This window comes from Sarcophilus harrisii, chromosome 4, assembly GCF_902635505.1.
Source record: "Sarcophilus harrisii chromosome 4, mSarHar1.11, whole genome shotgun sequence".
Lineage (NCBI taxonomy): Eukaryota > Metazoa > Chordata > Mammalia > Dasyuromorphia > Dasyuridae > Sarcophilus > Sarcophilus harrisii.
Genome location: NC_045429.1, coordinates 325862767 through 325876117, shown reverse-complemented (window position 1 = coordinate 325876117; position 13351 = coordinate 325862767). Strand labels below are relative to the sequence as shown.

At 34.1% G+C, this 13351-nt stretch overlaps 1 protein-coding gene across 4 annotated transcripts in view; it reads right to left on the bottom strand.

Moving 5' to 3' along the window:
- The window catches only part of CDC27 (cell division cycle 27), a 91597-nt gene that overhangs the window by 11972 nt on the left and 66274 nt on the right, over nucleotides 1-13351 (bottom strand). For all 4 annotated transcript variants that reach the window (XM_031965942.1, XM_031965943.1, XM_031965941.1 and 1 more), the window contains exons 13-17: nucleotides 11870-12022; nucleotides 10988-11196; nucleotides 9646-9763; nucleotides 7661-7789; nucleotides 4004-4078 (exon numbers count right to left, since the gene is read on the bottom strand). In XM_031965942.1, coding sequence (XP_031821802.1) covers nucleotides 4004-4078; nucleotides 7661-7789; nucleotides 9646-9763; nucleotides 10988-11196; nucleotides 11870-12022 — 684 coding nt within the window. The remainder of the gene's footprint in view (nucleotides 1-4003; nucleotides 4079-7660; nucleotides 7790-9645; nucleotides 9764-10987; nucleotides 11197-11869; nucleotides 12023-13351) is intronic.

The window sequence follows — 13351 nt, the reverse complement described above, 5'->3', positions numbered from 1 at the left end:
CCATCTAGGGGAGGGGATGGGGGGGTAAGAGGTGAAAAATTGGAACAAGAGGTTTGGCAATTGTTAATGCTGTAAAGTTACCCATGCATATATCCTGTAAATAAAAGGCTATTAAATAAAAAAAAATTAAAAAAAAAAAAGTAAGTGAGATTCTGTTGAACCAGAATGGTCCCAGAGAACTGACAATAAAATACAGAAAAAAAAAAGTTTAAAAAAAAAAAAAGAAAAGAAAAGACAGAAGTCTTCTATCACAAAGGGAGGGAACAACCAGAGAAGAATGCTATAAGACACTATTAGCTAGAGTTACTACATTGGGTGATTTTACTTGATTGTTTTCAGTTGTTACAAAGAGGATTATATTTCAAGGTGGGGTAAAGGGAAGCTGAGGCTATGAGCAGAAATGATAGTAATCCAAAAAGATATCAATCAATAAAATTTATATTAACAATACTTCTTATTCTTGTTAAAAAATCATACATTCTTCTATGAGAGACCACTAATTGATCAGTTACCATCAGCTGCTCTGCTTGGTTTTTTATTCCATGAACATTTTGCCTTTCATGGGATAATAAGCTCAATACCTGGAATCTTATCATCTTGAAATGTAATTTAGTATCTTCAGTTGTCTTTCCTCTATGTTTGGATAACTGAGCATGCCTTTAATGGAGGATTCAAATTTTTCAAGCTAATTTCATTAACCATTATTAGCAACTCTACTTGGTTTCTCTGCTAGAAACATTCTCCCATTCCTTCTAGCTTTCTTTTGTGTACTGTCTTCCCTTAGTAAGAAGATCTCTTCCAATTCTAAAGTTATAGTGTGACCCTGGGCAAATCACTTAACTCCAATGACCTTGCAGTTTCCTCTTCCCCCCCAAAACAAAAAACAATTCTAAATCTATAATCCAATGATCTGGTATAGGAGGTGCAGATAAATAGTGATTTGGGCTTACAACCAAATAGGAAATTAAATATGACTGCAAACTGCTTTCAATGACCTCAATTTACTCACACATTTTAAAAATACATTTTTAACTGCATTTACATAATTTTCATTTATAAATACAAACTTACCTGCTTTACTCTTATTATAGAAAATAAAAATAAAAGTGGGAAAACAATTTAGCAAAAGTAGTCAATGCCTCAATTAAGTCTAAGGATATGAAATATTTCACATTGACAGTTCCCCTTCTTTGCAGGGGGAGGGAGACAGAATTCTTATTTCCTCTCTGGGACCAAGCTTGGTCATTAAAATTTTATAGCCCTCAGTTTTATTATTATTATTTTTCTCTTTCCAGTTTATATTTTTGTAGTCATTGTGCCAATAATATTCCTGGTTTTATCACTCCTGAATCCTGTATGAGGATATTTTTACATTCTGCATATTTATGGTTCTGTATGGTACAATAATATTCTTTTAAATCCATGTACCACAAATTGTTTTGCCATTTCTCAGTCAATGGTTATGTACTTTATCTATATTCTTTGTAGAAGCCCTTAATTTTTAGCAGCAATATTCTGGCAACATTTTATACCTAAAAATCACAGTACACAGTGAATTTATCTCAGGAAAATCAAATTATAAGTCACCCAAAGGGCAATGGAAGTAGACTGCATGCAGTATATTACTAATGATTCAGTGAGAATCGATGAAAAAGATGAAAATGTGGATGTGGGTAAAAAGATGCTATAATGGTACCTTCAGAGATATAAGAAAAAACAAAAGGTGGCTTCCAGTGGGATGGGTGGATCTGGATTTCACAAATTACAAGAAGGTCGAGATATAAAACTTGCTGAGAAGGAGGAGGTAAACATTGATGCTCTCTGTGTGGACAATATATTACATGGTATACTGGATAGGAAGCATTTTCATATTACATAAGGCAACCCTAGTTATATACTATTTCACACTATGGATGATTTGAATTTAATCTTTGCTCTCTCTGAAATGTTCAACTCACTCTTTCAAGACAGGTGAATGGGGTATCAAGGAAACTCTCTCCAAGGTACCAAGAGATAAAAACATTCTATTACCTTAAAATTTTATTGAGTGCCTGATATATGCAGGGTGGGATGAACCACCTCAGAGATCAGATTCAGTATTATAAAGTTCAGAATGCTTAATGACACCTGGACATCTTTAATTCAGGCTCTGTTACTGAGTGACTGTGGACAAATCACAATTTCTCTGAATCTTAGTTCCTAAAAGTATAAAACAAGTATAAAAAGGATAATCTTTAAGGTTCTTTTTAGATCTAAATTTTCAACCTTATCATAAAGGAAGGATAGCACAGAACTTTATAGAAGATAAGCTTTGAACTTCCCAACTATGATGGGAGAATTGAATTCTAAATTCTGTAGTACCATTCCCCATCCTTTACCATCATCCCCACAATGAAATATCTCTCTCTTCTTCTATCACACTAAAAAAAATACAATTATCCCAGGATTGGCAAAAACTTTATGATCTTAGAAAGTCTGAAAGCCCTGAGACCAAGGAGAGGAATAGTCTTAGTGAGTTACAAATGCAGATTACTGGCAAGAGAAGCTTCTACAGTGAAAAGGACAGCCAGTGGAAAGAAGAATACTATAACCCTATAATCATTAAACAAGTACTAGAGATGTTCGTGTCATATATAGTGTCAAGGTGAAATGAAAAGTGCCCAGTTGGGTAATACTGAAAAACTGCTTTGTGTTCTGATGAGGCTTAAATATTAACCTTCCAGCTGACTGTACCAGCAGATAAAAGGTACTGAATTTTGTTCTATAGTTCTTTTGGGAATTTGCCACCATGCTTCAGCAGTTGCTTTCTCTTGTGACTCTGTGATTTAGACTGGTCTTGCAAGCCTTGACAGTGCCCCTCTGTCACAAGTTATGATAGTGTGGACAGTGTACTGGGCTCAGAGTTAGGAGGTCTGTGTATGAATCCCAGTGGATAATAATTGTTTTAAGGCCTGAATACCTACTGGGTGGGATATCTCTGCAGAATACGGTACTCTGACCACTCTTCACTGTGGAGGTGACATTGCTCTCTTGGTTCTCTTGGCTAGTCTGATGACTGCACATTCTCTGTTGGGTCTTACCATGCTGCAAACACATGGACTGCCCAGATGGGTCCTGGGCTCTTTCCCTTCTCTCTCTGCTCTACAACCTTTCGTGGGGAGACTAGGACAGCTTCTCTGGGTCCAAGCATCATCTCTCAAGTGTGACTGATGGTGCTGTACATGGGATGCCATCTGCCCCTTGTCTCTTTAGAAGCTCCAGTTTCTCTTGAGGCTCAGCTCAAGTGCCATCCTGTACATGATGTCCTGCCTCATCCTCTAGCTACCAATACCTCCCTTCTCCCAAATCACCCTGTATCTTTTTGGATATACATGCATATAGCTGCTCTCCTCTGAATGTAGTTACTTGAGAGCAGGAACTACTTCACTTTTATCTTTGTATTAATGCCTAACACATAATGCTTACTGACTGGAAGTTGTTATGATACCGTATTTCTTTTCTCTTTCCAAAATCCCTAATGTGGCATATTTCTGGCAAAGGAAATGATGTTGCATAAAGTAAAGGAAAACACAAAAAACTTCAGTAAATCTCAAACCACTGGACCAAGTAATGTTCTTTTTACCAATCAATATGCATTCATAACATTTAAAAATACACTAACTCTGATGAAATTTTCATCTCTCTTTTGCTGAAATATACTTTCCCTCTTAAAATTGCTCAGCTTTCTTCAATAACATGCCCTAGATTAACCTGTTTTCTGCCTTCAGATCTCAAAATTAGATCTTGTATGTGCTTGTTTTGGTCATGTATTTTCTTAAGATTTTCTTTTTACTTAGAGAGATCTGTTCAAACCCCTTCTAAAAGTATAAGCTCTTTAAGAGTCGGTGCTATGTACTTAATTTGCATTTCCCCAAAGCACCTAATATATGGTAATTTAGACTTGTTCTTTGTGTGAAAGTTTTGTTTATGAAAGTCATTTTAGGATTACAACTTCAGTTTTTACCTTTCCTATTAAGAAGTAAACGAGAGACTCTTTGGGAACAATCTGTTTCAATTCTTCAAGTTCCTGTAAAGCAGACTGAAAGAGAGAAAACAATTAAGTCTCAGGACAATAAAGAAAATGTCACAAGTTCTAAACAAGAATATTCCTATTTAACATATTTCTAAAACTATCTTAAACTCTTTCTAGGTGTACTTCACTATTCTGCAGTTCTAGATATATAACATATATTAATATTAAATTATCTGGAAAGGAAAAACAAGAAAACAAAACAAAAAATCTTTTATCTGAAGAACTTTAGAATAAAAGAGTGAACAAAAAAAGCTTAAAGATGGAATTGTGTTTGTATTTATAGATAAGAAAAACATCAATGAGAGGCAATGATGTCAGGTAGGTAATCAAGGTGTCCCTGAAAAGGGAAGCTATAGAAAGAAGTCTAATAAAATACCTTATACAAACTATGTACTCAAATATTTGTTGAATGAATATAAGGAAAAAGTAACATAATTTTAAAAAATGCATTCTAGACAAAATTTTAGTCCCCCCCCACTTTTTAAAGCTTAGAAAATAAGGTGCCCCCCCTCCCTCTCTCAGAGGATCTATATTTATATACTGATGATATGGATATTCCAAATGTTTAAGAACATATTTATCTTTGAGAATTTTAAAATTATGATCACAGAAAAAAGTCATTTAAAACTAGGAGTTGATGAGTTTTGTGCATTTCTTTTTTGGTAGTATTCTTAGGGACAAGGATGGGGACTGGCCTGGGATTTTATGATGTAGGAAACTACAGGGTTAGATAATTCCTTTTGCCCAGATAGGTTGGGATCATCTCTGGAACGTATGGTCTGATTTGTGCAAGATAAGTGTCAGAGGCTACACAATCTTCAAGGCTGACTCTATCCATTATATCAAATGAAACAGGCACTTGTTGGTTGAAGTGCAAGATCAGTTTATTGTTTTAAATCACTTCTGTTTTGTGAACAAAATAATACTTTTTTTTGGGGGGAGGAGGGGAGGGGTTGGTGTGTATGTGTGCTACAAGGGAATATCAATGTATCTCTTAATCCTTTCCCTCTTTCTAATTACTAGTTGGTTTTGAGGAAATGAAAGCATAGGGAAGTGTGTGGGCTCCAAGAGCCTGTACAAAGAGATGGAAAACATTGATTTACAGGATTTTTAAGGAAGTAGTGTTTTGCTTCCATTCTACTGCAAAGAATTAGCAGAATACTGGAATTAGGCTTTGGAGATATAGAGAATTAAATGAAGAACGTGCTAGATAAAAGTCTCTTGATAATAACAGTTGTGAAACTTCATTAGATAAAGGATTACTAAAATTATTATAAGGCCTTTGATACCTTCTTCTTTTAAAGGAAATTTCAACAAAATGCCTCGATCCAAACACTTCAGAAATGAGGATATTTTCCCTCTGTATTAGATTTAAAAATTCATTCCAACTCTAGAAGCACATACCTAAGATATATGGCACTGAAGAATATCTAATAGCAAACCTCAACCATCAAATTCTATTTATTATGCTATACCTCTTTTTACATAAATTTTCTCTGGCATAGTCTCAGGTTCTGTTCTTTTCAGAATGATAATTTGAAATAAAAGCATATTTTTTGAGAAATATAGGTATCTAGTTAGAATAAATCTTATAGATTTCAAGTTTTGCAATTGGACAACTTGAAATAAGTCATTTGTTTTGAAATATATCCATCTATAAAATAAGGATACCATCACTTCAATAATCTATATAATCTATAAAATATATCTATATATTATATAAATAATATATTTTAAAGATATTTTACTTAAGCACTTGAAGTCTAGAAGTATATCAACATCATGCATCATCATAATTATTATTTTATATGGCACTTTGCAAAGTGCTTTCTTCTTAACACACTTATGAGATCAGCAGTATATTAGTTCCATTTTACAGATGAGGAAACAAGTTCAGAGAGACTGGCTTGACCATAGTCAGAGTTTATAAATTCCCCCTCTCCCTCCCCTCCCCCCAAAAAAGAAATTCTGGTTCTACTGTTCAAAGAAAACCCCATCTTTAATATTCAATTTAAGAGTATTTATTACCAGTAGGATTTGGCTTATAAAGGACAATGTTTTAAGAATCATCTTGCAAAATGTTAAAAAGCAAAAGGAAAATATTCATGCAGTTACTCCCTCTAGTGGATAGTAAAACTGAGTTTAAAAGTAGAGCCCTTCATGAGAGCTTAAAACTTTAGTGAAATGAAGTGGCTCCACTTTGGGTAGGATATTACAAGGACCAACAACTATTAACTGAAAGATCAGTTGAGATGTACTAATTCTGGGTCTTCCATTCCTGGTTCTTTTAACAAATTTCTGAGCATGGGGTGGGGGGGGGAGGGAGGGGAGTTATCTGTTTTCCTACTCAAAGACTGATACTGGGGCATATTGCCAGGCAAAATACATCTTCGTGACTATAGCTAAATCATAAGTGAGTGAAAGGCTTGAGAGTCAGTCAACCTATAGGCCACTGTCATCACTACTGTCTGTATACTACACCTGACCAAAAGTTTCTGAAAAAGTTTGTAAGGGCTGATTTAACCCATGAATAATATATTTATACCCGGTGTAATATTTCTGATGTTGCTTCTCATATACAACAAATTAAATCAAATGCTTCTACTGAAATAACTAGCTTTGAAATGTTGCCTCCATTAAAGTCTTCATCCATGCCTTGTCATAGCAAAAAAAGTAAACTAGAATTTTCAAAGACTATGCTAGCTGAGCACAAACTCCAACAAGTGCTATTAAACTTGATCACAGGTTTAGCTATAAACTCATCAGCTTAAATGTAGGTATGCTTATCGCCAGAGTTGGTCAACAAATGGAGATTTTTTTTTATCAGAACAATTCATGAAATTATCCACTAAGGATCAGAGGAACTATAGTCTATCCAGATCAGTGGAAGAAGGTATGCTAGCATGAAATTATGGGTTCTTGAGGTATAATATTCAAATGTCTTTATGTAGAAATTTCTTTTCAGTTAACAGTTAATATGGTGAGACAAGAAACAAACTTTTAGAAAGAAAAATTCAATGAAAATGAAGGTCTCTGGCTCTTTTTCTTCCTATGCATAGTGTGTTTTCAGTAAGAAACTAATAAGAATTCCTTTGGCTAGCTGTCTAAACTTCTGATTTTTTTATGACAAACAGAACTGAGAAAAAACTACTTGTGTTATTTTATGTATTTTCTATAAGCCTCTTCCCAAATTTTTTCACCTGTTCTTTCCTCAATACAACTTCTATCAAATTTTTACTCTATACTTTAGCTCTTCCTCCCAGTAGAAAAGACTAAAATGGGAGAAAAGGCATATTCTATTGCTACTTATACATTTATTTCAGTGGTCAAATTTCCAGTTCACATCTATCTTACCCGATCTGTTTTATCAACTATCTGGAGATACTCAAAAAAGTGAAAAATTAAAAAGTCAAAGTGTTAACTTATTTAGACTTTGAGGCTATAAAAGAGAAAAGAAGACTCAAATTGCAAAAAGTTCAGGCTAGAAAATAACACTATCCAAAAGAAGCCCCCTCCTCCATATGCCAATTAATTAATTAGCCAATCAACTTCTATACAACATTTTATACTAATTGTTGCCTAACTTACCTTATATTTTTCATTTGCAAATAAAACTGAGGCTCTGTGGAATTTGCATAGAGGGTTCTTGGGATCAATAATGATGGCCTTGTTTAAGGTATCCAAAGCCTTTTCAGATTTCTTTAATGCATGCTGAACCTATATCAGAAATATTAAGAGAATACAATTTTATATTACTTTGATTTTCAAAAGGAGATACAATATATGATGCAGTGCTGAGCCTAATTTATTATAAAAAAATGGAAACACACACACACACAGTTAAAATGGAGCCATTTTGTACACTGCTGAGTCAGAACTGTTTAGATATTATTTACTGGTCATTCACAATTTCTAAGTAGTCTGATTTGTACTTGCATCAAAGACTATGCTATATCTGCTGTATGAGCACCTGTTGTCTTAGTCTATACAAAAAAGTAATGCTCCCGTTTCTCGTCACAATTCAAAACTGCAAACTTTAGAGAGATCAGTGATAATGCTAATTTACCTTTTCCCTCTAAATTAATGAATATGAAATTATACATAAAACATTACTTGGTGTACAATAATTTTCTGAATTAAAAATAAACACAATTTCCTTGATTTTATTCTAAAATATCTAATTTTGCTTTTACCACATTTCCTGGAATCCTTACCAGCAATAACAGATTCTAATCCAAATGATTTTGGGAAATGACATGGTAGATAGTTGTTTTATTTCAGTGACAATGAATACTTATAGAGCATTATCATTCAAATAATTTATTTTTAAAAAATCAATTATAATTCACATTTATATAGTATTTTTTCATTTACAAAACACACTTTCTTCACAACTCTGAGTTAGAAATATTCCCATTTTAAAATGGGAAAAAACCCAAAAAAGAGACTGAATGAGTTGGCCATGATGACACAGACAGTAATACCAAAGCAGGGATTTGATTCCAGGTTGCCTGACTCCAAATGCAGGCTCTTCTCATTTTATATAATATTGCCCATGAAATGTAAAATTATTTCCCCAAAGAGGCAAACTGAATTGCTGACCATAAGATAAGAGCACAGTTCTCAAAAGTCTATGTTTATGGCAATGCACTGTCATGCTCCTATAAAACAAACAAACTCCTATAAACAAAACAAAAAACACCAATAACAAGAAATGGAGAGCATGAAAATATTGCTCACTTCTGTTAAGTTCATGCAACTAGTTTTTATCAGTAGTCAAACTGTAACCAGAATTACACAAATTGAAAGTTGAAAGGGTCCTTGGAAGTCAATTAATCCAACTTATAACAAGAAGAAATTTTCTTCTATAAAATATCACCCATTCAGTCTCTCCTAAAGACTTCCAATGAAGTACAAAACTATTATCTCTTGAAATGGCCTATCTTACTTTTAGATAGCTCCAATAGTTTGAAAATTTTTCGTAGGGTGACCCTAAATGCTAGGTGTTTAAAAGAGATATGCAGCTACTGTTGGCTAAATGAAGTTTTTATTGTAAATGGCATTTCATATTTCCCTATTCTATAATAGCTTGAAGAGTTAGCAAATTTCTGTATTGCCATTGGAACTTGCACAGTGCTTTGCACAGAACAGTCAATAATGAATTTAATTTTTAGGGGAAGGGGGAAGAACAGCATTATTTAACTCAGATAATATGCACAAAAGAAAAAAAAGCTGATCAACTATTTTTGACTCAGTTTTTGATAGAATACCCTCATCTGCCTCTTCCTTTAATGCTCCATTCTTAAGTCCTCCAATCAAATTCCTCCCTAATTTTTTCTTTAAAGAAGATTCAAATTTGAACTTTTCAGGTAACTCTCCATTATTTACTAACAGCTCTGTTTGGTTTTGACTCTATGGAACCCGTTCACTTCTACTCCCCTGGCCTCTCCTCTCCCCCAGTTTCCGTTTGCATTGTCTTGAAGGCAGGAACTGTCTTATTTGTATCTTCCTAACACAAAGCAGGTGTTTAGTAAGTGTTTACTGAATCATTTCTGAAACAGAAAGCTACTTACAACTCCAATATGACAAAGAAGAACTGAACTCTGAGGGTTGATATCAAGTGCTTTCTGGAAATGCATTTCTGCAAGGCTGAATTTTTCTTGTTTGTAATAAATCATTCCCAATCCATACCTGCAAGCACAAAAGAAAGTGTTACTCAGTTCAACTGCTAGGAATTTTTAGAAGCTAATCTTACTGAAGAAGTGGCCAAAAATTTAAATACCCTGGGACTTAAGGAATTAATGACAAAATGTTGGTTATCTTGTAGTGAGAAAAGCAAACTAGACAGCTAACTACTTTTAGAAACATACTATTAATAGAGTCCAAACAGATACTTGTTATTTTATGAAAAATAAAAAAATGTAAAACTTTATTTAGAAAAAAAGTATTTATTTTTCATAAAACAAGGAAGTAGTATTCTAGCTTACAACACTGCACGTGTGAAATTCTACTCTATGCTTCTGCCTTCCACAGCAATGTAGTTACATGATTATACCAGTATTTGATTTGAAGTATGAAATGGAAAGATAAAATTGAAGTAATGAAACCATAAAACCCAACAGAAAAAAAAAAGATTTAAAACTTTATATTATTAAGTATCTCTTCAAAATCCAAGTATGTTTTCTTATCAACAAAATTTTATTTAAGTAGATTACAACAGTATCTTATCATTTAGTCCTTCAACTCAATCAGCCAAAACAGTAGTACTTGGCTGACAAAAACAAAGGTGAGGGAAGCAAACAAAAATTTATTCTTTCTTATATTTGCAACAACAATAACAACAACAAAAAAGAATGGTAAATAATTGCTTCCCCAAGGAATATTAAAGAAAGGAAAAATATGGATGCCATAGAAGTAAATAAAAAATTAAATGTCATTTGTCTGAAACCACATTAGGAATATTTTTATATAGTTGAGCTGCCATTTATTGAGCTGATAAATTACCTAGGCCCCTTGTTCGTTTCTAATTTCCTTCTTAACTATTCCAACTATTGGTCATTCTAATGCTTTAATCAAAAGGGAAAACGGTTAAAAAACAAATTATTTAATTATTATTAGTTATTATCAGCTCTCACTAGGCTCATGATTAATAGTCCTCATTAGGTATGGTTAATAGTTAAAATGACTAATCTGATGTTTTCTCTAACAGTTATGGCCCGGCTCTGCTAACATTTGGTTTTATGTGTGCTTCCTATAAAGAAAATTGGGTTAAACATTTAACTATCACCAAGTATTGTTGCATGTAATATATATGATAGGTAAAAAACAGTTTACTAGATTAAAGCAGTTTTCAGAAAAAACACAACAAAAACTTTCCAAAATAACCACATCATTAAGGTTTTAATATTTACTTACCATGCATTATAATGTCTAGGATTGACTCTGATTGCATTTCTAAAACAGGCTAATGCCTTATCTAGTTCTTCTGTTAGCACGAATTCATGTCCCAGCAGTGTATAGGCATAAGCATAATTTGGATCAACTTGGATAGCTCTCTGGAAGAATTTAATTGCAATATCATGCTCTCTTTGCAAACTGAAACAGTTTCCTGCAGCACACCAGGCCTAATGAAATATAATAAAACATATCTAAGACATTTGTTTATACAACAACAATTATAAACTTTTTATACCATAGAGCTAATTCAATTAAGTCAGTCTGATTGATATTCTTTAGCCAGTGCATCAGTGTAAGAGTGTACTATATTTTGCAGATACTTCTGAAATATAAACATGCAAGTATAAAGAACTAGTTACAAGGCTTATTAAGTGTTCATGAATGAACGTCTATTTCATGAAACATCTTATTAACAGCAATAATATTCTAGTCAACTCTCTTGATTAATGAGATGATTTGCCTTATGACTTACTGATTTTATGGGGCTTCAACTCAACAATTTACACCCAATTCAGCAGGGCCCACCATGTGCAAGGTTGTGCTACTCACTACTGGGGCAATGTGGCCCTGGCTTGAGTGCCTGGAAAGGACCGCACAATTCAGAGCTGGGAGCAACCTTGGGCAGCCACCTCTCCCAGCTTATAAAGAGGAGCCGGAAGCCTGGGAATATGAAACCTTTTGCTCCTAGCCACAGGGACAAACTTGACAGAACCCCATGGGAGCTTCCAGGTGGGTGGAGCCATAGCATCCATTGACTTTTTCCCGACTGCTCCCTTCCCCATCCCCTCTGTAGAGCTCATCAAGGTTTGACTACATATAAAAGTGCTAACACCAACGTGCCTCTGGTGAATTTTTATCCATGTCAGTTAAGTCCTTGGAAAGAACTGAAAGAGCAACATCTTTCTGAAGATGCCAAAGTGTCGTGGAATAGATCTCCAGGCCCTCCACCCTGTAGTTTTCAATCCGTCTCACCTCCGAGAATATTCGTTCTGCCTGAAATAGGAGGAAAATCTGTCAGAGAGAACGCACCACCTACACACGTGTGCTTCTTCCTTCCCAGGCTAGATGATAAGATCTTATGGAAGAAGAACCTGCATAACTCCCCCTTTAGAATGCGAGGCACAGTGCTGTACACAAGAAGCATTCACTAAGTGCTCATTGAATGAAGTACAGGGAGGATACAGGGTCAAAATTCCCCATCAGTTTGAAGATCATCTACACTACACTTATGAGTCCCAGAAATTGGACATTCTTTTTCAAGTTACATAAAACCCACTTTTATGTAATTCCTACTTTAGTCATCCTTCCTAGAATCCCAGGATCCCAGGCCAGCCCTTGTGAAATTTTCAGAATGATATTCTTAAAGCATAAGTCTATCCATATTATCTTCCTGCTAAAAAAAAAAAAAAAAAAAAAAAAAAAATCTCCAGAAATTATTGTCTATAGGAAAAAATATTGCTTATTCTGACATTCAATACATTGCACAATACCCTTAATTCACATTACTCTCTTTTATATATTCCATGTTATAGCCAAACTGGACTATTAGGTTTTTAAAACAATAGCATTTTTATTAAAGTGGTTTAAGACTGCAAAGGGGCAAGCTAGGTGGTGTGACAGTGCACAGAGTGCCCAAATGCGAGTTCAAATCTGGCCTCAGACACTTATTGGCTGTGTGACCCTGGGCGAGTCACTTAACCTTTTTTGTCTCAATTTTCTCATCTATAAAATGAACTGGAGAAGGAAATGGCAAACCACTTTCTGTGTGATCCTGGGTAGGTCACTTAGTCCTGTTTGCCTCAGTTTCCTCATCTGTAAAATGAGCTAAAAGAGGACATGGTAATCCACTCTGGTGTCTTTCCCAAGAAAACCATTGTAATGAGTTGGATGTGACTGAAAAGGACTAAATAGCCCATATGTATACATCTTCATTCATGAAAAGAATTGGTTGATCCTAAGTACTCTTTAAAAGTTCTTCTAAGTGCTATGAGCTTGTGCACAAGCTAAAGATTCAAAGCTTGCTTCTCTATGCTTTGCTATTGTATACTGTGTTTATAGAACATATATTTATAGAGCATATTTATGAAGCAATTTTGCTTTTACCTCTAAACAAAAATTACATGAAAAGCATCCAATAATAAATATAGCAAATCTGGCAATTTGAGAATTAGTTGTTAATGTTCAATGTTTAAAAATAAACCAATTTATATTTTATTACATAAAATTATTTCAGAAGGAGGGTAATAAGAGAGGAAGAGAAATTATATTTTTGATATATTGTTCATTTTTATTAAATAATAACTTTTCTTCTGCCTATAAAAA